This window comes from Acinonyx jubatus, chromosome D2, assembly GCF_027475565.1.
Source record: "Acinonyx jubatus isolate Ajub_Pintada_27869175 chromosome D2, VMU_Ajub_asm_v1.0, whole genome shotgun sequence".
Taxonomy (NCBI): Eukaryota; Metazoa; Chordata; class Mammalia; order Carnivora; family Felidae; genus Acinonyx; species Acinonyx jubatus.
The window spans coordinates 15,811,833-15,839,329 of NC_069393.1; the positions used below are offsets into that span (position 1 = coordinate 15,811,833).

At 38.5% G+C, this 27,497-nt stretch overlaps 1 protein-coding gene across 14 annotated transcripts in view; it reads right to left on the minus strand.

The window, feature by feature from the left end:
• Positions 1-27,497, minus strand: part of PCDH15 (protocadherin related 15) — a 926,293-nt gene that overhangs the window by 514,742 nt on the left and 384,054 nt on the right. For 5 of the 14 annotated variants that reach the window (XM_053207164.1, XM_053207167.1, XM_053207166.1 and 2 more), the window contains exons 1-2: positions 20,019-20,524; positions 10,115-10,275 (exon numbers count right to left, since the gene is read on the minus strand). In XM_053207164.1, the coding sequence (XP_053063139.1) occupies positions 10,115-10,275; positions 20,019-20,250 (393 nt within the window). In that variant the 5' untranslated portion in view covers positions 20,251-20,524. Of the gene's footprint in view, positions 1-10,114; positions 10,276-20,018; positions 20,527-27,497 lie in introns of those variants that run through there. The other 9 variants (XM_053207163.1, XM_053207162.1, XM_053207157.1 and 6 more) reach the window with 3 other exon arrangements.

The following is a 27,497-nucleotide window of genomic DNA, read 5'->3' on the forward strand; positions in this document are numbered from 1 at the left end:
AAATCTCAAATAAATGATCTAACTTTACATCTAAATGAACTAGAAAAAGAAGAGAAAATGAAATCCAAAGTTAGTAGAAGAGAGAAAATAACAAATTTCAGATTGGAAATAAATGAAATAGAGACTAAAAGACAACAGAAAAGAGCAACGAAACTAAACAGCTTTCTTCGAAAAGAGTAACAAAATTGAGCCACCTTGAGCCTGACTCACCAATGGGAAAAAAAACAAAAGCAAAAAAGAGGATTCAAATAAACACAATTAGAAACACGAGAAAATTCTGAAAGCAGCTAGGGATAAACATGCTCCAACATATAAAGGAGACCTATAAGACTCATGACTGATGTCTCTACTGAAACTTGGCAGGCCAGAAAAGAATGGCAGGAGATCTTCAATGTGATGAGCAGAAAACATATGCAGCCAAGAATCCTTTATCCAGCAAATCTGTCATTTAGAATAGAAGGAGAGATAAAGGTCTTCCCAAACAAACAAAAACTGAAGGAATTCGTCACCACTAAACCAGCCCTACAAGAGATCCTAAGGGGGATCCTGTGAGACAAAGTACGAGAGACATTGCTACAAGCATGAAACCTACGGACATCACAATGACTCTAAACCCATGTCTTTCTATAACACTGAATGTAAAAGAACTAAATGCTCTAACCAAAAGACATAGGGTATCAGAATGGATAAAAAAAACAAGACCCATCTATTTGCTGTCTACAAGAGACTCATTTTAGACCTGAGGACACCTACAGATTGAAAGTGAGGGGATGGAGAACTATTTATCATGCTACTGGAAGTCAAAAGAAAGCTGGAGTAGCCATACTTTTATCAGACAAACTAGACTTTAAATTAAAGGCTGTAACAAGAGATGAAGAAGGTCATTATATAATAATTACAGGGTCTATCCATCAGGAAAAGCTAACAATTATAAATGTCTATGCGCCGAATACGGGAGCCCCCAAATATATACAACAATTACTCACAAACATAAGCAACCTTATTGATAAGAATGTGGTAATTGCAGGGGACTTGAATACTCCACTTACAACAATGGATAGATCATCTAGACACAGGGTCAATAAAGAAACAAGGGCCCTGAATGATACATTGGATCAGATGGACTTGACAGTTATATTTAGAACTCTGCATCCCAAAGCAATAGAATATACTTTCTCCTCGACTGCACATGGAACATTCTTCAACATAGATCACATACTGGGTCACAAAATAGCCCTTCATAAGTATACAAGGATTGAGATCATACCATGCATACTTTCAGACCACAATGCTATGAAGCTTGAAATCAACCACAGGAAAAAGTCTGGAAAACCTCCAAAGGCATGGAGGTTAAAGAACACCCTACTAAAGACTGAATGTGTCAACCAGGCAATTAGAGAAGATTAAAAAATATATGGAAACAAATGAAAATGAATAATACAATAATCCAAATGCTTTGGGATGCAGCAAAGGCAGTCCTGAGATGAAAATACATTGCAATCCAGGCCTATATCAAGAAACAAGAAAAATCCCAAATACAAAATCTAACAGCACACCTAAAGGAAATAGAAGCAGAACAGCAAAGACACTCTAAACCAGCAGAGGAAGAGAAATAACAAAGATCAGACCAGAAATAAACAATATAGAATCTAAAAAAACTGTAGAGCAGATCAATGAAAGCAAGAGTTGGTTTTTGAAAAAATAAACAAAATTGATAAACCTCTAGCCAGGCTTCTCAAAAAGAAAAGGGAGATGACCCAAATAGATAAAATCATGAATGAAAATGGAATGAATACAACCAATCCCTCAGAAACACAAGCAATTATCAGGGAGTACTATGAAAAATTATATGCCAACAAACTGGACAACCTGGAAGAAATGGACAAATTCCTCAACACCCACATGCTTCCAAAACTCAATCAGGAGGAAATACAAAGCTTGAACAGACCCATAACCAGTGAAGAAATTGAATCAGTTATCAAAAACCTCCCAACAAATAAGAGTCCAGGACCAGATGGCTTCCCAGGGGAGTTCTACCAGACATTTAAAGCAGAGATAATACCTATCCTTCTCAAGCTATTCCAAAAAATAGAAAGGGAAGGAAAACTTCCAGACTCATTCTATGAAGCCAGTATTACTTTGATTCCTAAACCAGACAGAGACCCAGTAAAAAAAGAGAACTACAGGCCAATATCCCTGATGAATATGGATGCAAACATCCTCAATAAGATACTAGCAAATCAAATTCAACGGCATATAAAAAGAATTATTCACCATGATCAAGTGGGATTCATTCCTGGGCTGCAGGACTGGTTCAACATTCGCAAATCAATCAATGTGATACATCACATTAATAAAAGAAAAGATAAGAACCATATGATCCTGCCAACCGATGCAGAAAAAGCATTAGACAAAATTCAGCATCCTTTCTTATTGAAAATCCTCGAGAAAGTCGGGATAGAAGGAACATACTTAAACATCATAAAAGCCATTTATGAAAACCCACAGCAAACATCATCCTCAATGGGGAAAAACTGAGAGCTTTTTCCCTGAGATCAGGAACACGACAGTGATGCCCACTCTCACCGCTGTTGTTTAACATAGTGTTGGAAGTTCTAGCATCAGCAATCAGACAACAAAAGGAAATCAAAGGCATCAAAATTGGCAAAGATGAAGTCAAGCTTTCACTTTTTGCAGATGACATGATATTGTACATGGAAAATCCGATAGACTCCACCAAAAGTCTGCTAGAACTGATACATGAATTCGGCAAAGTTGCAGGATACAAAATCAATGTACAGAAATCAGTAGCATTGCTATACACTAACAATGAAGCAACAGAAAGACAAATAAAGAAACTGATGCCATTCATAGTTGCACCAAAAAGCATAAAATACCTAGGAATAAATCTAACCAAAGATGTGAAAGATCTGAATGCTGAAAACTATAGAAAGCTTATGAAGGAAATTGAAGAAGATATAAAGAAATGGAAAGACATTCCCTGCTCATGGGTTGGAAGAATAAATATTGTCAAAATGTCAATACTACCCAAAGCTATCTACACATTCAATGCAATCCCAATCAAAATTGCACCAGCATTCTTCTCGAAACTAGAATAAGCAATCCTAAAATTCATATGGAACCACAAAAGGCCCCGAATAGCCAAAGTAATTTTGAAGAAGACGGCCAAAGCAGGAGGCATCACAATCCCAGACTTCAGCCTCTACTACAAAGCTGTCATCATCAAGACAGCATGGTATTGGCACAAAAACAGACCAATGGAATAGAATAGAAACCCCAGAACTAGACCCACAAAAGTATGGCCAACTCATCTTTGACAAAGCAGGAAAGAATATCCAATGGAAAAAAGACAGTCTCTTTAACAAATGGTGCTGGGAGAACTGGACAGCAACATGCAGAAGGTTGGAACTAGACCACTTTCTCACACCATTCACAAAAATAAACTCAAAATGGATAAAGGACCTGAATGCGAGACAGGAAACCATCAAAACCCTAGAGGAGAAAACAGGAAAAGACCTCTCTGATCTCAGCCATAGCAATTTCTTACTTGACACATCCCTGAAGACAAGGGAATTAAAAGCAAAAATGAACTATTGGGAACTCATGAAGATAAAAAGCTTCTGCACAGCAAAGGAAACAATCAACAAAACTAAAAGGCAACCAACGGAATGGGAAAAGATATTTGCAAATGACATATCGGACAAAGGGCTAGTATCCAAAATCTATAAAGAGCTCACCAAACTCCAAACCCGAAAAACAAATAACCCAGTGAAGAAATGGGCAGAAAACATAAATAGACACTTCTCTAAAGAAGACATCTGGAGGGCCAACAGGCACATGAAAAGATGCTCAACATCACTCCTCATCAGGGAAATACAAATCAAAACCACACTCAGATATCACCTCACGCCAGTCAGAGTGGCCAAAATGAATAAATCAGCAGACTATAGATGCTGGAGAGGGTGTGGAGAAACGGGAACCCTCTTGCACTGTTGGTGGGAATGCAAATTGGTGCAGCCGCTCTGGAGAACAGTGTGGAGGTGCTTCAAAAAATTAAAAATAGACCTACCCTATGACCCAGCAATAGCACTGCTAGGAATTTACCCAAGGGATACAGGAGTGCTGATGCATAGGGGCACTTTTACCCCAATGTTTATAGCAACACTCTCAACAATAGCCAAATTATGGAAAGAGCCTAAATGTCCATCAACTGATGAATGGATAAAGAAATTGTGGTTTGGGGCGCCTGGGTGGTTCAGTCGGTTAAGCGGCCGACTTCAGCTCAGGTCATGATCTCGCGGTCCTTGGGTTCAAGCCCCGCGTCGGGCTCTATGTTGACAGCTCAGAGCCTGGAGCCTGTTTCATATTCTGTGTCTCCCTCTCTCTGACCCTCCCCTGTTCATGCTCTGTCTCTCCCTGTCTCAAAAATAAAATAAAACATTAAAAAATTTTTTAAGAAATTGTGGTTTATATACACAATGGAGCACTACGTGGCAATGAGAAAGAATGAAATATGGCCTTTTGTAGCAACATGGATGGAACTGGAGAGCGTTATGCTAAGTGAAATAAGCCATACAGAGAAAGATATGTATGAAACTTAACAGAAACCTATGGGGGAGGGGAAGGAAAAAAAAGAAGTTGGAGTGGGAGAGAGCTAAAGCATAAGAGACTCTTAAAAACTGAGAACAAACTGAGGGTTGATGGGGGGAGAGGGAGGGGAGGGTGGGTGATGGGTATTGAAGAGGGCATCTTTTGGGATGAGCACTGGGTATTGTATGGAAACCAATTTGACAATGAATTTCATATATTAAAAAAATAGAAACAAGAAGACATTACATCTGATACCTCAAAGGATCAGAAGAGACTACTATGAATAATTATGTCTCAACAAATTGGGCAGACTGGAAGAAATGGACAAACTCCTAGAAATATACCATCTAACAGGACTGAATAATGAGGAAAGAGAAAATCTGAACACAATGATTACTAGCATGGAAATACAATCAGTCATCAAAACCCTCCCAACAAATAAAAGTCCAGGACCAGATGGCTTTTCTGGTCTATCCTACCAAGCATTCAAAGATAAATGGAGACCAATCCATCTCAAACTCTTCCAAGATAGAAGAGGGCACTCTTTTAAACTCATTTTATGTGGCCAGCATTACCCTGATATCAAAACTGGACAAAGATATGGCAAGAAAAGAAAATCATCAATAACTTCCAACTTGATGTACAAAATAGGAGACTGTTTTGAAAAAGAATCTCGATTTAGTCATCCAATGAAACACTATGCAGCCATTAAAAATGATTACATATACATTCATTCACATGGAAGGAAGTATATTACAAATCACATTAAAAAGCAGGCTGAAACATCATACCCAGTGTAATAGTATAAAGACACACGCCAACACATATATATGTTTGAAATAATATACAGCAGGATAAATATTAAATATTTTCCTTAGATGGAAAATAATGTTTGCACATATGATTTTTATTTTCTGATATGTGACATAAGCTGATATTATTTTACTGTTAAATAAAATTAAAATTTCCAGTTGTGATTGGATTTGGACTGAAAACATGGGTTTACCACACTCCTTTACTAGCAGCAATAGTCTGTGTTTCACATAAAACAGATGGGCGCTGGGTTAAGAATTTTCAGAATAAACACCTTTAGACTTTGATGAATAAAGCCGTAAAAGCGTCATGGCGTCAGAGAGAGCAATTCACAAGAATTTAAAAAATTCAAAGATTAATATAGGACATAGTAAGCTGCATTGAAGCAAGAGCTTATACTGAGATTTATTTTTTCTGAGTCACATGGAGATCACTTTCTATTATGGAAAACGTGGCAGGCATCTAATGGCTCAGGAAAGCATTAGGACCACAGCCAGTTACTCTAGTGGGCTGCTATATGGAAGTATAGATATGGAAGTACAGCCAACAACTCCTTTTCTTGCTTCTGTTTACAATTATTGATTTTGAGATGTAAAACCCTCTAACAATTTAAGAGTAAGAAAAGTAGGAAGATGCTTTCCCAAGGCAAAACCTATAACCTGGGGTCTAGGTAACCTTGGTAATTAGTGAAACTCTTGAATTTGGTGGCAATTTATTCATGTGCAAATAAACTTTTTCTTGAGAAACGAGTCCATAGATTTGATGGTAATCCTGACTAAGTGCTCTATCTCCCCAAAATGAAGACGTAATAACAAATCCATCAATGAAAGATTGATTTCAGCCTATCATTATTTCCTTGACTCATCAAAACTTAGTAACCAGTTGGGGCGCCTGGGTGGCTCAGTTGGTTAAGCGGCCGACTTCGGCTCAGGTCATGATCTCACGGTCCATGAGTTCAAGCCCCGCGTCGGGCTCTGTGCTGACAGCTCGGAGCCTGGAGCCTGCTTCGGATTATGTGTCTCCCTCTCTCTCTGACCCTCCCCTGTTCATGCTCTGTCTCTACCTGTCTCAAAAATAAATAAACGTTAAAAAAAAAAATTAAAAAAAAAAAACAAAAACTTAGTAACCAGCAATAGAGTGAGCCTCCAAGGAAATAGTTCTTTTTGTTTTTTAAGTTTATTTATTTATTTTGGGGGGGGGGGAGGGAGGAGAGGATTCAAAGCTACTAGCACAGAGCCTGATGTGGGGCTTGAACTCATAAACCGTGAGTCATAATCTGAGATGAAATGAAGTCTGTTGTTTAACCAGCTGAGACACGCGGGTGCCCAAGAAAATATTTCTTAATGACAAAATTCATTTCTGATATATTATAAAGATTTGGCAGGGTTTTTTTTATATCAAACTATTCTTTTCCCCTTTCATGGTCATTCTTTAACTCGATGGCCCCCATTACCAGCCAGCAGGTTGACACTACACAGTTACTCTTATTCTTACACTTCTTACTTCTTCCACATTTCTCTTTTTACTATGTTTACACTTAGACTTCTGATGCTTCGCTTAAATCCATCTCACACATTTATCCAAGAAGAATTACCTGACACCAAAGACCAATTGTTGGGCAGCATAGCGAACTAGTTATTTAGCTGCATGGACTTAGACTCTCTTCACCTAAACACAGCACACTAGAGCAGCAGGCTAGTAAAATATACAACAACAACATACAAGAAAAGAACAATCCAGCAAAAACCATGGAAAGCTAACATGAGATAGTAATCTTTTCTTTCTTTAAGAAAGACTTTCAAAAAGCAAAAGCCATAGGGGCACCTGGGTGGCTCAGTTGATTAAGTATCTGACTCCGGCTTAGGTCATGATCTCACAGTCAGTAGGTTTGAGTCCCACGTCGGGCTCTCTGGTGACAGCTTGGAGCTTGGAGCCTGCTTCCAGTTCTGCTCACTGGCATGCTCTCTGTCTCTCTCTCTCTGTCTCTCTCTCTGCCCCTACCCTGCTCATGCTCTGTCTCTCTCTCTCTCAAAAATAAATAAATGTTAATTTTTTTCTAAAGCAAAAGCCATCTATAATCTACAAGGTCCACAGAAAATAAAAAATGCAAAGAGGGCATGATATCAGAATACAATGAACACACTTAGCTTTGGAGACAAAAATAAATAAACAAAATCACCCCATTGTTTTATTATTCTCATTTCACCACAGACAAGTGCTAAATGTTAAAGACTCATTGGGTCCAAATCTACTGCACAGATTATGGGAAAAGAAATTGAATTAGCAAAACTTTAAGAGTTCTTCCACCTCTAAAATCCAAAGATTCTGTAAAGCATCTATAATCAGCAAACTCTAAAAAATACTACATTGAAAGTACATACTGTATTTAGTGAACCTAACCTTGACCTCATATGTACTATCATCATCTCTTTTACTTATTTCTTCCCATTATTTCAATGAATTTGTTTGCCAAGTTGCTAATATGTCGCACCTACGTGAGCATATGTTTTGCTTTTCGTTTATAGATTTTCCTCTGCAATATTCATTTCACACTTAATATTCTTTAGATGTTCTAATCTGCATCTTTAGATAATTCAGGTAAGTATCCACTGACAACACTTTAATTTAGGAAATATCTTGGCGAGTTTAACTTGACCATACCATTCCCAGTCCAAAGAACATTTTAAGTAGGTGGAAATTAGCTTTATTATTGTGTTTAAAAAATAAAAATAGCCTGGGGCACTTGGGCGGCTCATTTGGTTAAGCATCTGAATCCTGATTTTAGCTCAGGTAATGATCTCACAGTTCATGGGATTGAGCCCCACATTGGGCTGTGTACTGAGAGTATGGATCCTGTTTGGGATTCTCTCTCTCTGCCCCTCCCCTGCTTGTGTTTCTCTCTCTCTCTCTCTCTCTCTTGCTTGCTCTGTCTCTCAAAAATAAATAAATAAACAAAAATCAGCCCAGATGAATACATAAACTGTATTCATTCACATTTTTTGCAATTATTACTTTCAAGTCAAACAATTTTAAGTGTATTCCCATGGTACTGTTTCAGTTGAGCCAATGTCCAATAAATGCTGCCCTTATTAGAAATAAAAAATAATACTAGGGAAGCAGATACTTTTTTTTGAAGGTAAAGGCAATCTTTAGTAAGTAATTAAAATTATGTTTTAGGTTGGAGACAAACACCATTTATTTATACTGAAGTATATCCTTTGTCTCTACTCATTCACTCTAGAACTTGTGCTTTTAATATCACATGAAAAAATGGTGTCAAAAAGAAAGTAATTTGCCAGTAAACTAGTAAATTATTATACTTAGGTAGTAGGTGATTTTAAGAAAAGGAAACAGTATAAAATAACAGTGGTCTAGATGAGTATTCTATAATTCTCCTAACAGGTTACATAATGAAATCCATGTGACGTGGATGTGAATGCCCCTCATGAAGGCCAGGAAAGGGAGCCTGTATGGTTGCAGCTGGGGGCGCTGGTGCAGCCTGGGTGCCCTTATCCACACTACTTTCACAAAAGTTGTGACTTAGGACATAAATTAAGCTACGATAAGATAATAATGGTTCCCATTCCATTTTATACTCTCATAGCCACCCAGCCAAAATTGTAAAGTGTGGGGTATAAACAGCAGTCAGTAGGGGGTGGTGGGGGACCGGGGGCAGCATCCAGGCTGACTTTTTCCCCCATGTTGAGCCTGACAGTGTCACTCATACTGTCCACTGCCACCTGTGCTTCACATCTGCTCAGTCAGCTGCGTGTGGGGCCCCCAAGTGGACAAAGACAACCCATCCTGTCCTATACCCTCCCACCCACCCCCTGACCGCAAAGCTCTAAGAGACTCTGAATTTTAGACATGAACTACGTCAGGGGTCATCCACTCCACACACCGTATTGTAGAGCGGATCATAAATCTGAGTGATGCAGGGAGATGATTCAGGTTCATTACGCTGAGGGTCTGACATTTGGATTTCATGACCTGGAAATTTGGGAGTACACACATGTTTAGATGTACTCCCAAGGTCCTGCACAATTACTGTCGTGCACGGCCAGCCACATGCACGCACACGCACACTCATCTCTGCACTCAACACTTAGAAGCCTACATAAATCTACCCAAGTCTTCCCACTTTTTCAGAAATGAGACATTCAGCAGCTTTGGTAGCTGAGCTATTCTTCATGACACAATACGTAGGTCAGGCTGCCTTACTGCTTAGGTCACAGCTGGACTGGCACATCGCCAGGAAACTCACGCTCACCTTCTTTTGATTTTTCCCCAGCCTTACATGCCCACAGCCACAAACCCATCCCTCACCCCGTGCTCACTCCTAGTGACGGCAGCCCCTGTGCTCTTCCTGTCACTCTGCATCCTCAAGCAACACCTGCTGCATGCCCACACTCTGCCGTGGGCCCTCGCTCTGCCTCCCCCGCTCTTCCAAAGTCACCACCCTTTAGTGTGAACATCTACCCTCCACGCCAATCATTCTCCCAGACCCAGATGGCCCCTCCCCTTCTTATTCTTCCTTCAAGGAGTTACACAAATGTTTTTGTTGATAAGCACAGAAAAGAATCTCAAATCATATAAAGAAAGTCCGAGATCATCCTCAACAAACACATGCAGTGATGAAAACTATAGTAAGGTTGTAACACAGGGACAAAAGGAAAAAAGGGTCACTAACGTCTCTATCCAGAACTCTGCCCGTGCTGTTCAGGAAGAGCATTTGCTTGACGGGGTCCAGCAACACCCAGTAATCCACGTTGTCCTTTAAGGAAAGTTCGATGGTGGGGTCTGGTCCTCCCGCAGTCCCTTTGATCAGCATGTTATCCACCAGAATCGTACCTGCGGTTCAGAGACAGTTATTTGAAGACATATCCTACTTGTACAGCATCTTTAACAAGATCATACGCTTAAATGCCAGCTAACCGGCAAGTCTGTTTTAAAGCAAAAAACATCCAACGTAACATCTGGCATGATACAGAAGATGTCCTGTTTCAAAAGGGTGAAAATCACCTTTATTCCACTATTTATAAACGATGTTTCTTTGGACATGAGGGTGGCAGCCAGAGATTCAGCCACTTGGTGAGTTTCATCATCTATTTCTTGTTTCCCTTTGGATAACTTAAACCTGCTCCCTTCCCTGTCCATCGCTTCTCACAGGAGTCATCACTGGGTTTCACCCTGAACAAAAGGAGATCCTGAAGTAACAGAGGCTGATACTTCAGTTCACTCAGTAAGACTTCCGATATGAAAAGAGATGTCCTGAAAATAAGAGAGAGGAAGAAAAGGAAGAGATAAAGAAGTAGCAGGGTCTCCCATGGTGAGAACTGCTTCTTTCTTCTTTCATCTTAGAGCAAATCCATGAAACATAAATCTCAATGTGAAAGTCAAAAGTAGTGTGCAGACCCATGACTAAGTCCATTCTTCTTTAAGACACGTCTGGGGTGCTTGACCAGAACACCACGCTAGTCCAATGTGGCATTGTGATGCTTGCTTTCTTATTATCCTTTCGGCAGGCTAAATTGTGGACATTTGTTGGATGAGTTGAAAAGACAGGACATCTCCAATCTTCCCTATTTTGTTAAAGCTTCCATGCATTTTACAAGTTGGATGCAAACAGCACTGATGCAATTCAAATCCCATTCCGCACACCCCCGCCCACACACACACCAACAATCCCTTTGGCAAAGAGTAGTGCACTATAGCTTAGGGCAATCATTTTCAGCCCATCCATTTTATTAAAATTATGGCATCTAGAAAAGATGTGGCTATGCAAATAAAAATGTACCCCCCGAAAAACATGAGAATAAATGGAATATCTACAGAACCCATTGCCTCAGGATAACACACAATAATATATAGATAATCCATAAATATAAATCTAGCTTGAATAATAATGCAAAATGTGACAGCTGCATTTTCTTAAGGCCCAAATGTTATATCATTGTATAGTTACAAATAAGGGGGGGGGTCTCTTTGGAAGATTTTCTCAGCAAATTAATAGTAATAGTAATAGTAATAATAACAATAGTAATAGCTGTAATATTTCTTTATAACATTATTATCAGTGAGTTTTACCTGCCTAGGGAATGTTGAAAGGAACAATTGTTCTTCTGTAACAATAAATCTGAATAATGATTAAACACACACACACACACAAATGCATGTCTAAGTGAAGATTATTTCCTTCTACTTTTTCCACATACTAGTACACATAGATATAAAAATTGAGTGAAAGTGATTCTTTTTTTTTTTTTTTTTTGAAATGGCAAATGACTAGCTACAGATAATACATCCAAAAGTACAGTCTGACAATGATGGCATTTTCTTTTCTTTTTTTTAAGTTTCTTTATCTTGAGCAAAAGAAAAGAGTGCTAGGGGTGGAGGGGCAGAGAGAGAGGGAGGGAGAAAATCCCAAGTAGGCTTTATGCTGTCAGCCTAGAGCACTACAAGGGGCTCGAATCCATGAACTGTGAGATCATGACCTGAGCGGAAATCAAGAGTCAGACACTCAAATGATTGAGCCACCCAGGGGTCCCAATGATGGCATTTTCTGACCTAGTAATATGTTCAAGGCTCAAGTACACACTTATTTACAAATAATTCATAAAACTAACCCTTAAAAATTATGTGGTAAGTACTTTCAATATTAGGGAAGTCAATGGGATTCTATTTTCTGTTTAAATAAAATAAAAATAGAGAGGGAGGCAAACCATAAGAGATACAATGGAGTATTACTCGGCAATCAAAAAGAATGTAATCTTGGCATTTGCAAAAACGTGGATGGAACTAGAGTGTATTATGCTAAGTGAAATCAGTCAGTCATAGAAAGACAAATATCATATGATTTCATACATATGTGGAATTTAAGATACAAAACAGATGAACATAGGGGAAGGGAAGTAAAAATAATATAAAAACAGGGAGGGAGGCAAGTCATAAGAGACTCAAATACAGACAACAAACAGGGTTGCTGGAGGGCAGGTGGGTGCGGGATGGGCCAAATGGGTGATGGGTATTAAGGAGGGCACTTTTTGAGATGAACACTGGGTGTTACATGTAAGTGATGAATCACTGGGTTCTACTCCATTTTTTATTAATTGTTTTAAATCTTTATTTATTTTTGAGAGAGAGAGAATGAATGAATGAATGAATGAGTGGGGGAGGGGCAGAGACAGAGGGAGACACAGAATCCAAAGCAGGCTCCAGGCTCTGAGCTGTCATCACAGAGCCCGACGCAGGGCTTGAATCCACAAACTGTGAGATCATGACCTGAGCTGAAGGCGGACACATAACCAACCGAGCCACCCAGGCGCCCCTAGTCCTGAAACTAATACTACACTGTATGTGAACTAACTTGGGTTTAGATAAATAAAAATAAATAAACAAAGGAATGTACAATAGCAGGTGAACTAACAGGAGGTTTATGCCTTGACTCACCCATGCATCACTGCAGGGGCAGCAGTGTCTGAAGGCACGGGGACACACCATGGGGACACGTGGAAGGGTGGGGCAGTGAGCTCCCCTTTACAGTCCAAATGGGTTGTAACCAGAGGAAGGTGTAATCATTATGTTAATGACAATTCACACAGTGAAACTAAAACAACGTATCTGGACTTATACTTTACGTAATTTTTTTTTTTTAATTTTCATGGAGAAAATCCAACTGTTTTCTTGCTTCCTTGTCAGCTCTGTGGTTTTGGTGACTGGGACTCATCAGTAACTGGTCCTAGTGCTGGTATGGTGACAAAGGAAGAGCTTCTCTTCTCTTTCACCAGAATATGCCTTCATGTTGCCAAAATCTCTCAATACTTTCACAAGCCATGTTACCTTACAGCAAAAGTTTGGAGAACCAGAGAGAATGGAGCATGGCTGAAGGAGGCATGACACAAAGGGCAATATTTTTCAAAAGAAGGAGGAGGAGGACGAGGACGAGGACCAGGACCAGGATGAGGACGAGGACGAGGACGAGGACGAGGAGGAAGGGGACGAAAGAAAGAAGAAGCAGGAAGCAGAAGAAGGAGGAGGGAGAGAAAGAAAAGAAAAAATGAATGAATAAATCAGGGAGGAGGAGGAGGAGGAGGAGAAGGAGGGGTGCGAGAGGAGAGGAGGAGGAAGAAGGAGGAGGAAGAAGAATGTAGGTGTTCCTTCTGGTTTTCCCAGAGAGCCCCATCTTCCACCTCATCCCAGTAGAGCAGGGGACTTGTGGCCCAGGGTCATGGAGGGTCTGTCTGCAACCTGGTGGTGGGGACTACACTTGCCACAGGTCAGGGTGTGAGCCTGGGCATCTGGGTACTGAGACAAGGCTGGCCAACAGCTGTTTGGCAGGAAATCTGGGCATTTGGGGAGAGCATGGTAACTTTGCCTCCTCTCTTGTTCTGCCAGCTTCCACCTTTTCCAGTAAAACCTTCCTTTTAACCCCTCCCGTGTGATGCTGAAAATCTATTCCTACCCCTGACTCCATTTGGAATATAAAGACACAGATACATGAAAAAGAAAAGGGTAGGATACATAATGCAGCACTGATTAAGGAAGCTGGATGGCTCTATTACCAGAGAGCAGACCAGAACAAAGGCTATTATTACAGGTGATGAGACATACTGCATCAAAGTAGAGGGATCCATTGATCAACAGGTGTTAACCTAAAGAGATCTGTCTTGAAGAATATGTTAGGACCCAAGACAGGCTCCTCTTCTGTGAAATTTTCCTTTTGCCATACTACTACTACTACTACTACTACTACTACTACTACTAAACAGTTGCAATCAGGAAAAAGGAATTAAACTTAGTTTGATATTCATGTCACAGAAGTTAAGACAGCCTGCCCTGGAAGTGACAGAATCCAGTCCTGGGTCCACCACTTGCCAACTGTGTGAAGGTGGCTGGATTACTTAACCCCACTCACCTTCAATTTCTCTTTTTATAAAATCAGGATGAAAGCAGGACAGATAGTTCTATAATGCTGTACGTACGTAACTGAAAGACACATGTATTCTTGTATCCAGAGCACTAACAGAAACCAAAGTAGTCGAAAATCAATAAAAACACTAGTACAGTTAAATACTTAATGATATTTTCACAAAACATCATGGCCTATGTTTGCCAACCTTAAACCCTGGGCTCTGTGTTCCTTCCTTCAAAAAGTAGGTATTGAGGGTGATTTGCTACCAGGTAGAGACCTTTTTCATCCAAATTAGAAACTTGGTTGGGTGTTTAGCTTTCTTCATGAATCTATTATTCTAATTCAGAAAAAATAACTCTGCAGTCACTTCACCTGTATCTATAACTTCTCCAAGCAGACATATCTATCAGGTGTAGATGCTAATTCAGGTTCTACTTGTACTAAATAAAGGGACTGCAGATTTTCAGCTTTGTTCTTAAGATCTTCTCACAAGTCTTTCTTCTTAAGTATGGAAAAAGCTTGTCCAGAATATTTCAAAACATAAACATACTATAAAGTAACTTATGCATCAATACAATTTCCTTGTTACACCAATGCCATTCACTACTTACTGATGTGCATAATGTAAGTGCATCAAAGAAGAGCCTGTTGGGTTCCTGGATGACTGAACCGGATAATACATGCAAAGCACTGATTGCTATCCCTCGTACAGAAGAAGGACTCGAGCATTTGTAATTATGGTTACTGCTGTTGATGCCGTTAACACCATTTTGAAAGAGAAATGACCCGAAGCTAAAGCAAAGTGATTTATTTTACGTCCCAGTGTTCTTTACTAACCAAGTCTACTGTTCATTTCACAAAGCTAGGATTATCATGTTTGGTCAACACACAGACATGGCGGCAGTCTGGAAGAATTTTTATGGACTCTGAAGATTTGAGTCCCAAATAATTATTCTGGGAAGTTAGAAAGAGAATCCTTTCTGTAGATCAAAGTGTATGCAGAACCTCTTGATCCAACTGATGGGCAATGTGTTTGGGCCTACTATTTTGAGGGAGTGGTACCCACTCTTTCCACTTCCTAACTGCAGACAATTCTGATTTTTTCTCATAGGAACTCAGATTAGATTTGATGGCAAAATAGGTCTTACTTCACAAATTCATACTAATAGTGATCTTTAGACTGAACACTATTTTCCTATCCCCAGAACATGTTTAATTTGATAGGAACTAAAATCGAACACACCTGTAGTATAGTAACAAAATATATATTTATATTATATTCATATATATTTACATTATTATCTGATTTTGTATATTATATATCATTTTATATTATATTACATTATTCATATTGTATTATATGTAATTATACATATTAAATATATAATATTTATATATTATTTTATATCACTTTATATATCATTTAATAGTGCATTATGTATTATACCTATATTTATATTAACTACATATATTTATCTATACTTTATATAGCATAAATAAAATTTGGATAGTTAATGTTTTTCCTGTGAAAGTCATTTGCTTCTTTAAATAGGCAGTTATAACACAAGTGAATTACTCTCTAAAAATGCCATGGGGGTGGCAGTGGGAGGGGGTCCATTGCCTTTCTAATTAACCTAATTCAATGAAGCTGAAAAAGTAAGTTCTACAGGGAGATAGAGTAATTGCCTGTTTGGGTTCATTCCAAACATGAAAATAAAGAAAATCACTCTGTGCACAGAAACCACTTGTTGTTGCTATGAAACAATTATTCAAGATATATAACCAATATGGGTTGCATAAAATCTCTTGCAACAATCTTTGCCCAGTTTAAGCCAATTGGAAGAATGCTCAGCTACATGATCTACCTGGAAGAATCCATTGCATGTTACTCCCTGAAAATGAAAACATAAACAAAGCTCCCAAATGCGTATTATTTGGTCAAAACAAATTTGAAAATGGGGCACCTGGGTGGCTCAGCTGGTTAAGCATCTGACTCTTATTTCAGTTGAGGTCATGATCTCATGGTTTGTGGGTTCAAGCCCTGGGTCAGGCTCTGCACTGACAGCATAAAGCCTGCTTGGGATTCTCTCTCTCTCTCTGTCTCTCTCTGTCTCTCTCTCTCTCTCTCTCTCAAAAAAAAAAAAAAAAAGGAAAAGAAGAAAATGAAAATGTAGCTATCTGTAGTTTTTCAGTGAGGTTAACCAGTAAGCATGCCCATGATATAGTTGTTATTGAGTAAAATCTAGATTACAAGATTCACAGGCTAAGGGAGGTTCTTCTCATGCTCAAATCTGCTTCTTTGTCAAGACTTTCTAGGACTTTCCTGGAAGTAGTCTGTCTACTTTGATTTTTTTCACACTTCTCAGTTTACAGTTCTATAAAGTATACATTTCAGCTAAGAATATGTTCTTATAGCTAGATAGCTACTTGATAAACTCCTTTAGGGAAAGAAACATGAGTATTCAACAACTTCATACAAAACATAGATTTTGATTGGGCTAGGATTTGTATATTAAGGATATATTAACCACACACAATATATGCTAAAGATCGAAAATGATACCAATCAAGTCAACAGCGGTTAAACTTACAAAATTACAAGTACACTGCTTTGCAAAGTGACATTGGTCTTTGAATTTATATTTTATTCACCTCAAAAGAACAAACCATTGCCAAATGGGCAGCTTTGTTCAAGTGCACTTCACTCACATTACTTGAGGGACAAGACCTTTTACTTACATGTGATTCTTATTTCATAATGGTCAATAGTGATCCCACAAGCATGGCATGGACATACAATTATAAAACTTCAGGGATGAGATAGGGTTTTTTTCCTTCTATCTTTCATTCTTTCCTTAGAAATTAATATGAATACCTGGCCCTCTAGACAATTGCTAGTATCTGTATTCTGTTGTGAATAAAGTATTAAGCAAATACATATGTATTATACATATTGGTGTAGAAGGTATGTTAGGCAGGTTTATTTTGTTTATATGTCACTTATACAACTAAAAATAGAATCACAGAATTTTAACCTATCCTACCATCCACCCCCTGGGTTCCCCTCCTGAGACCAATACTACACTGTATGTTAAGTAAATGAATTGAAAGAAAGAAAGAAAGAAAGAAAGAAAGAAAGAAAGAAAGAAAGAAAGAAAGAAAGAAAGAAAGAAAAAACAGAAAGAATCATAGAATTTTAGAAACAGAAGAGACCCTAACATTTCATCATAATTTTTCATGAATAAAATGAAGCTGACCTTCTGGTTTCTGCACGTCTTTATCCCAAGCCCTGAAAATGCCCTGACCGAGGCAGTGTAGCTCATAAACACATACCCAGGACTGAACTCCAGTTTTCCAGTTTTATTAGTTCACAATTAGGTTCTCCTTTCTTTATGCCTTGCTATCACACTGGAAACATGTAAACTTTTAAAAAAATATGAAATGATAAAAACCTTGGAATTTTTGTTTTGGGATCATGGGAAACCCACACAGAGATCCTGTCAGTGCATAGATGGATTATGTGGAATTCTGTACCCTTTTATTTTCTTGACAAAACGTAAAGGGTCAAAATGGAAATAACTCTAAAGTAAAATATAGGGAGCATGGTACCATGTAATCATCAATGAACTGACCCTAGAACTAGTTTTTCCAGATTATACATAGGTATAGATATAGCCTTTGACCTTATAGCTTACCACTCACCAAAGAGAATAAATAGCTAGCATTAAGGGATAGCCCAATAAATCTCCCGCTGAAACTGGGAGTATTAGTTTAATTAGTTTATTAATTAAACTAATTTTAGTTTATTTAGTTTATTAATTATTTATTTATTATTATTTATTTTTTATTATTTGTTTATTTATTAAACTAATATTTAGTTTATTAGTTAAATTAGTTTATTAGTTTAATAAGTGACACACGGGGGCACCTGGGTGTCTCGGTTGCTTGGGCATCCAACTCTCGATTTCAGCTCAGGTCATGACCTCGCAGTTCTTGAGTTTGAGCCCTGGGTTGGGCTCTGCACTGACGGCATGAAGCCTGCTTGGGATCCCCTCTCTCCTTCTCTCTCTGTCCCTCCCCCACTCCTGCACTCTTGCTCTCTCAAAATAAATAAATAAGCTTAACAAAAATGTGAACACACTAACCCAGAGTCCCTTGGAACAACCATGGTATATACTAATGTATAATTAATACACATTAATGAATATATATTATCATGAGGAATAATGTATGTAAGCAAAGGCACATTGCTACTCAATGAATAATACTGTTCACCCTGTTGCCACTGGGAGTTTATATAGACTAAAGCATGTGGAAGGACTTATTCATTTTGTTTCATTTTGTTTTGTGGCTAATTGGAAATATTAGCCACGATGTTTTAAAATAAAATATCTCTTTTTTTTTTTTTTTTTACAACTGAGATTAAAGAAGCACAGAATATACATAAAAGCCAGGAGAAAAAAAAAGAAGAAAACCATGCAGATGCAAAACATAAAATAAAAGGGTAGGAGGGGGCAACAGTTCATTCACTTATCACGGAGAATGTGTCACGAAGCAAAAGCCATATCTTTCCAGCAAAAATAAAAGTGAACAAGAGAACAAGCCCAGAAGTCATACTACTGAGGTCAAAATGCTCACCAACATCTGCTTACGCTATCAGCTGGGCCAAATGGTAAAACACAGACTAAGTAAATTACAACGTACTCAATTATACTGAAGTGATAAAGGTTCATACTCTTAGAATTCTGCAAGATCTGGTTACTTTCAGAATAGCAAGTTGATGCAGTTGAAGTGAAGAGACAGACTATACAATTTTTAAGGGTGATGATTATAAAAAGGTACTTTAAACATGAGCCACATCTCCAGTCCCACCCACCATTGGAAAAACCATGGACCCATCAAGCACTTGCTCACAAAAAAATCTATTTGGTTGAAGTTAGAGAAACAAAAATCACTGAAGATACTCTTAAAATGTGTATTAGAGATTGAGTGCTTTAAAAAGATATAAGCTAAGACGTTCTTCAAGAGGATCAATATTTTAACCTGGTCCCCATTAGAATCATTTAGAAACCCTGAATCCCAGATTGTTCTCCAACTCTCCAACAATAAATCAAATCTCCAGCAAGATAAGGATACCACTTTTTTAAATTTTTTTTGCCAAAACATCACTTGAGGGTGTGCATTTGCTTTCTCCTTTGAAATTGCAGCTGCAGGAAGTTTTCACCAGTCTTAGCTGATTTAAAAACATAAAAGAGATGAGAGGAGGAGCCAAGATGACTGAACAGCATGGAAGTTTTTTGTGTCTTGCGCCCATGAAATCTAGCCAGACCAACACTAAACCATCCTACACACCTCGAAAACTGGAGGATTAACACAACAATCTGCACAACCTGAACCACAGAATTCAGCAGGTACACGGTGCTGAGAGGTGAACCTGGGGAGAGAGAACCCCATGGCATACAGGGAGCCACTTTTGCAGGAGGAGAGAGGAGGGAGACTGGGGGGGGGGAGTGAGAATATGGGAAAAGCACCCCTCCCCAAAAGCAGCTGGAGAGAATGTGGAAAATTGGAAACAGCTGCAGGGACTAAACAAAAAAGGCAGAAAGGAGAAAGGAGAGGGTTTCAATTCCATTAAGACTGTAAACAAGGGGGACGCAAAGGCTGCAACTCCGCAGCTCCCTACCTGGCGGTGCTCTGATGGGAAGGGCGAATCCCCAGGAGCAGGGTGGGGTCCGGGAGGTTCTCGGGCCACACGGGGAAAAGCGGTTCCACTGCTGGAAGGGCACTTGGTGGAGACGGTTGAAGCCACCTGGTCCCAGCAGACCCCAGAAAACGGCCACATTCGCTGGGGCTGGAACAAGCACCTCGTTAAGGGTGAAGCCTGGTGCCAGATGCGTGTTGTGATTTTCCATCATCCCTGAAAAGCACCTGCTACACCATCTCGCGAACTTTTTCTGGGGCGGGCGGCACCCGGCCGCAGTCTCGGGCACCGGCAGCAGCAGGGTCCCGCAAGCGTTCCTGGGTGCGGCCGACACTCGGCCATTGCTCCTTCGGCCATTGCTGGGTGAGACTCTCCCGCAGAGGGCGGAACGGGTCAGAGCCGCGGTCCTTCAGAAGTAAGGGGCCGGGGAAAACAGCCACGTCTGAGACAGAACTGGGGAGAGAGGTACTGCCCGGGGCCTGGTCACGGACAGTGAGAAAGCGGGGTGTGGCCGAGGGCTGAAGCCGGAGGACGGGCGCGTGATTGCTGACCCTGGAGAACAGACCGGGTAGGTGGCTGACGCCATTTGCACCTCTGCCACGCATGCGCATACGCGCCTACCAGAGCCGCAACACTCCACCCCAGAAGGCGAGCAGCGCCACCTAGTGGAGGATGGAGCCGTTACACTGAGCCCCGCCCAACTGGGCCAACCTCCCTCCTTGAACACAAGTCTCACTGCCGGCTTAGTTTACGGACTATAAAGCGCTTCAGAGTCTGACTTCTAGGGGAAAACTAAATAATTTCAGTCCTACTTCAATCTGTTAGCAGGTCCATCTATTCAATTCTCTTTCTTTTTTTTCTCTTTTTCACTTTCTTGAATACAGAAATAAAAAAATACATTTTTATTTTCAAGCTTTATTAAAAATAATTAAAATTTTTTTACTATATTTTTTACTTTTCTGTAAATTTTTTCAAATTCTATCTTACTTCCATCACTTGATTTCAGTCTACATCAGTGTATTCACCTTTTCAAATTTTCAAACGATTTCCTTTTCTTTTTATTTTTCATTTCTTTTTCTTGAATGTGAAAGAGAAAAACTTTATTTTTACTTTCAATTTATTTTAAAAATATTTTTCTTTAAAACTTTTTACTATATTTTTTGCTTTTATGTAAATTTTTTCAAATTCTATTTTACTTCCACCATTTTATCTCCATCTACTATAGTGTAATAACTGTTTCAAACTTTAAAACGACTTTTTTCTCTTTTTTCTCTTTTTTGCTTCATTTCTGTTTCTTGAATACAGAAAGAGAAAAAAATAATTTTAATTTTTAATATTTATAAAAATATTTTTCTTTAATTTTTTCTACTATATTCTGTACTTTTTTGTAATTTTTTTTAAATTCTATTTTACTCCCATCATCTCATTTTAGTCTACTTCAGTGTATTCATTTTTTTCAAATTCTCAAACGATTTCTTCCACCCCCCTTTTTTCCCCTCTTATCTGTCAAACCACTTTCAACACCCAGACCAAAACACACCTAGGATCTAGCATCATTTATTAGTTTTGTGTGTGTGTGTGTTTAATTTTTTAATTTTAATATTTTTTAATTTTAATTTTTTTAATTTTAATTTTTCTCCTTTCTCCCTTCAAAAGGACAAAACAAAGGAATTCACCCCAAAAGAAAGAGCACAAAGAAACAACAGCCAGCGATTTAACCAACACAGATACAAGCAAGATGTCTGAACAAGAATTTAGAATCACGATAATAAGAATACTAGCTGGAGTAGAAAATAGATTAGAATCCCTTTCTGCAGAGATAAAAGTAAAAAATAGAATGAAATTAAAAATATTGTAACTGAGCTGCAATCACAGATGGATGCAGCGGCGGCATGGATGGATGAAGCAGAACAGAGAATCAGCAATATAGAGGACACATGTGTAGAGCATAACGAAGCAGAAAAAAAAGAGGGAGATTAAGGCAAAAGAGCATGAGTTAAGAATTAGAGAAATCAGTGACTCATTAAAAAGGAACAACATCAGAATCATAAGGGTCCCAGAAGAGGAAGAGAGAGAAATAGGGATAGAAAGATGATGAGAGCAAATCATAGCAGAGATCTTAACCTTATGCCTTAAGGAGCTGGAAAAAGAACACCAAATAAAACCCAAAACCAGCAGAACACAGGAAATAACAAAGATTAGAGCAGAAATTAATGCTATCGAAACCAAAAAAAACCACTAGAACAGAACAATGAAACCAGAAGCTGGTTCTTTGAAAGAATTAACAAAATTCATAAATCACTAGCCAGTTTGATCAAAAAGAAAACGGAATGGACCCTAATAAATAAAGTCAACAATGAAAGAGGAGACATCACAACCAACACAGCAGAAATAAAAACAATAATAAGAGAATATTATGAGTAATTATATGCCAATAAAATGGGCAATCTTGAAAAAATGGACAAATTCCTAAAACATACACACTACCAAAACTGAAACAGGAAGAAACAGACCCATAACCAGTAAGGAACTTGAATTAGTAATCAAAAATCTGCCAACAAACAAGAGTCCAGGGCCAGATGGCTTTCCAGGGGAATTCTACCAAACATATAAGGAAGGGTTAACACCTATTCTCTTGAAGGTATTCCAAAAAACAGAAATGGAAGGAAAACTTCCAAACTCTTTCTATGAAGCCAGCATTACCTTGATTCCAAAACCAGACAGAGACCCCACTAAAAAGGAGAACTACAGACCGACTTCCCTGATGAACATGGAGGCAAAAATCCTCAACAAGATATTAGCCAACCGGAACCAACAATACATTAAAACAATTATTCACCCCGACCAAGTGGGATTTATACCTGGGATGCAGGGCTGGTTCAATATCCGCAAAACAATTAACGTGATTCATCACATCAATAAAAGAAAGGATAAGAACCATATGGTCCTCTCAATAGAGACAGAGAAAGCATTTGACAAAATACAGCATCCTTTCTTGATAAAAACTCTCAAGAACGTAGGGATAGAAGGAATATACCTCGAGATCATAAAAGCCATATATGAACGACCCAATGCTAATATCATCCTCAATGGGGAAAAACTGAGAGCTTTCCCCCTGAGGTCAGGAATGAGACAGGGATGTCCACTCTCACCACCATTATTCAACATAGTATTGGAAGTCTTAGCCTCTGCAATCAGACAACACAAAGAAATAAAAGGCATCTGAATCAGCCAGGAGGAGGTCAAACTTTCACTCTTCGCAGATGACATGATATTCTATATGGAAAACCCAAAAGATTCCACCCAAAACCTGTGAGAATTGATTCATGAATTCGGCAAAGTTGCAGGATATCAAATCAACGCACAAAAATCGGTTGCATTCCTATACATCAACAATGAAGCAACAGAAAGAGAAATCAAGGAATCAACCCCACTTACAGTTGCACCAAAAACCATAAAATACCTAGGAATAAATATAACCAAAGAGGTGAAAAATCTATACACTGAAAACTATAGAAAGCTTATGAAAAAAAATTGAAGAAGACACAAAAAAATGGAAAAAGATTCCGTGTTCCTGGATAGGAAGGACAAATATTGTTAAAACGTCAATACTACCCAAAGCAATCTACATATTCAATGCAACCCCTATCAAAATAACACCAGCATTCTGCACAGAGCTAGAACAAATAGTCCTAAAATTTGTATGGAACCAGAAAAGACCCCGAATAGCCAAAGTAATCTTGAAAAAGAAAAGCAAAGCAGGAGGCATCACAATCCCAGACTTCAAGCTATACTACAAAGCTGTCATCATGAAGACAGTATGGTACTGGCACAAGAACAGACACTCAAATCAATGGAACAGAATAGAGAATCCAGAAATGGACTCACAAACGTATGGCCAACTAATCTTTGACAAAGCAGGAAAGAATATCGAATGGAATAAAGACAGTCTCTTCAGCAAGTGGTGCTGGGAAAACTGGACAGCGACATGCAGAAGAATGAACCTGGACCACTTTATTATACCATACACAAAAATAAACTCAAAATGGATGAAAGACCTAAATGTAAGACAGGAAGCCATCGAAATCCTTGAGGAGACAGCAGGCAAAAACCTCTTTGATCTTGGCCGCTGCAACTTCTTACTCAACATGTCTCTGGAGGCAAGGGAAACAAAAACAAAAATGAACTATTGGGACCTCATCATAATAAACAGCTTCTGCGAAGGAAACAATCAGCAAAACTAAAAGCAACCAACGGAATGGGAGACGATATTTGCAAATGACATACCAGATAAAGGGTTAGTATCCAAAATCTATAAAGAACTTATCAAACTCAACACCCAAAAAACAAATAATCCAGTGAAGACTTGGGCAAAAGCCACGAATAGACACTTCTTCAAAGAAGACATCCAGATGGCCAATTGACACATGAAAAAATGCTCAACATCACTCATCATCTGGGAAATACAAATCAAAACCACAATGAGATACCACCTCACACCTGTCAGAACGGCTAACATTAACAACTCAGGCAACAACAGATGTTGGCGAGGATGCGGAGAAAGAGGGTCTATTTTGCATTGTTGGTGGGAATGCAAGCTGGTGCAGCCACTCTGGAAAACAGTATGGAGGGTCCTCAAAAAACTAAAAATAGAACTCTCCTACGACCCAGCAATTGCACTACTAGGCATTTATTCAAGGGATACAGGTGTGCTGTTTCAAAGGGACACAGGCACCCCCATGTTTACAGCCGCGCTATCAACAATAGCCAAAGTATGGAAAGAGCCCAAATGTCCATCAATGGATGAATGGATAGAGAAGATGTGCTATTTATATGTGTAGGTGTGTGTGTATGTGTATGTGTGTGTGCACACACACACACACATACACATACACACACAATGGAGTATTACTTGGCAATCAAAAAGAATGAAATCTTGCCATTTGCAAGTATGTGGATGGAACTGGAGGGTATTATGCTAAGTGAAATTAGTCAGAGAAAGACAAAAATCATATGACTTCACTCCTATGAGGACTTTAAGAGACAAAACAGATGAACATAAGGGAAGGGAAACAAAAATAATATAATAACAGAGAGAGGACAAAACAGAAGAGACTCAGAAGTATGGTGAACGAACTGAGCGTTACGGGAGGGATTGTGGGAGGGGGGATGGTCTGAATGGGTAAGTGGCACTAAGGAGTCTACTCCTGAAATCATTGTTGCACTCTATGCTAATTTGGATGTAAATTTTAAAAAATGAAAAGTAAATCAAGTTAATAATAAAAAATTAAAAGAGATGGAACTTTTTTTGAGAGAGAGAGAGAGTGAGAGAGAGAGAAAGAGAGTGTGCAAGGGAAGGGGGCAGAGGGAGAGAGAGAATATGAAGTAGGCTCCATGCTCAGTGCTGAATGCAGAATGCTACATGAGGCTGTATCTCATAAGCCTGAGACCATGTCCTGAGCCCAAATCAAGAGACTGATGCTTAACCTACTGAGCCACCCAGGTGCCCGAGATAGAGCTTTTAAACAGGATTTCAATCTTTTAGAGAACCGCATTCAGTACATTTCTCAATGTGATCAATCAGATTGGAAGTGTGACGTAGCCATCTAGGAAAAACTGTGTTGAGGATGTCTGTCAACCCCTTTAGGTATCTGAAGAGTTTATTTGAATTTTTAATATAATTTAAAATGTTTACAAGAGTTCAATTATTATAGATGACACATACAATTCATGGTATAGAAGAATTAACTCTGTTAAACTTTTGAATTAATAGAAGTTTGATCAAAACACAAATGAAGGTGCTTTCTCTGTTTTTACTAGCTTCCTATGTTTATTACAAGAACGATATAATTTATAATTTGAGTCTAAGGTCAAATATGATTTTATTTGAAATGTACCACTTGAATAAATTTTAGTGAAGACCCAAGCAGTTTTCTCATGTACAGACATCCCCCTTGTTAAAAATAAAATAGGGGTGCATTGGTGGCTCAGTCCTTTGAGTGTCTGACTCATGATCTCAGCTCAGGTCTTGACCTCAGGGTCATGAATTCAAGCCCTGCATTGGGCTCCCCGCAGGAGGTAAAACCTATGCAATCAGTCAATCAATCAATGCAAAAGCACCTCATTTAATATGGAATCACAGAAAGAGTTACATAAGAGAAAGGAGATGGTAAAATAAATGGGGGCAGAATTAATGGTGGTGATGAAACAATGAATCTATTTTCCAACTTCACTTATTTTTCTGTATGTTCTGAGTTTCTGGTTGTTTCAAAAGGGATTTGTATTCTAGGCAGTAAGACAGGTCCTATCACAGTGTTCTCCCATTTCTAACCTCAGATATAATGTGGAATATTTAAAATATTTTACTATGTAGAGCAATTTGTGCAATAAGGACATTGTTATCTAGTACCTCTGGGAGACTCCTGAGTGGTCATAACTCTAAAGTTGAATCTGTTTTCTTACCTCCAAAATCATTCAAAGGAACATGCCGTAAACAATAAGTGAGCTTCTTGTATGAGGAATTGGCATAAAGAATGAAGGAGGAGCGTCCTACAACTATACTAAATTTCAGTTAGAAAGACATCACAGGAAAATATTTTACTTCAATAGGTAATTCGCCCCTGGAAGCAACCAATTCATTGGAGGACATGTTTAGCCCATTTTGTGATCCAGAAAAATTTTGCTTTTTTATAGAAAAGAAGACACATATTAAGACAGTAAATTCTGTCATTCTTTGTCACAATGTCTCTGCATAGAAAGTAAATATGCTCTATTTTTATTCTTAGCCACAAATGCACTCAAATGATAATATATTTCTAGAAAAGACTACTTCTTAAAGTACTTTTCTCAACATGATCCTAATGACAGATTAAAAAAAAATCTGTAACAGGTGTCGGAAGATAGGTGCATCCCATAAGAAGGTGATCAAACTAAACACATTTAATTTCATAGTCTTTATAACTACTAAAGACTAATGAAGTAAACTTACTAAGTCTCATCACTTTTCCATACTGTAGATAATTTCCTTTTTTTTTAAACCAAATAAATCAAATTAACTGAACTTCTTTCAGATATTTTTAAAAGGTTATTTTATCTGCTCGGTTTCCATGATGAAATTTAGAGAAAAGCATTTTATTCACTGCAGAAGCTGTTTTAAAACCCCAAAACAGCACACACAGAATCTGTTACCTGGCACTTTCTTATTTAAGGGAGAGGAAGCCTGTTGAACATGATCCGATATTAACCAGAGATTCACTTGAAAGTGTCCACTTTCTGTATTTAGTTTACTAGCACCACAAATAAAATTTGAAGTTGTACAAGCTTAATTAAGACTACAAGAAAACTATTATTTTGCATTTGCATTTCTTAATAACCTAGTGTTACTTAACACCCAAGAAACTACAAATAGTCTCCTTTGCATAGGAAAAGGACTCTTCAATTAAAAATAAAACATCCCTCATG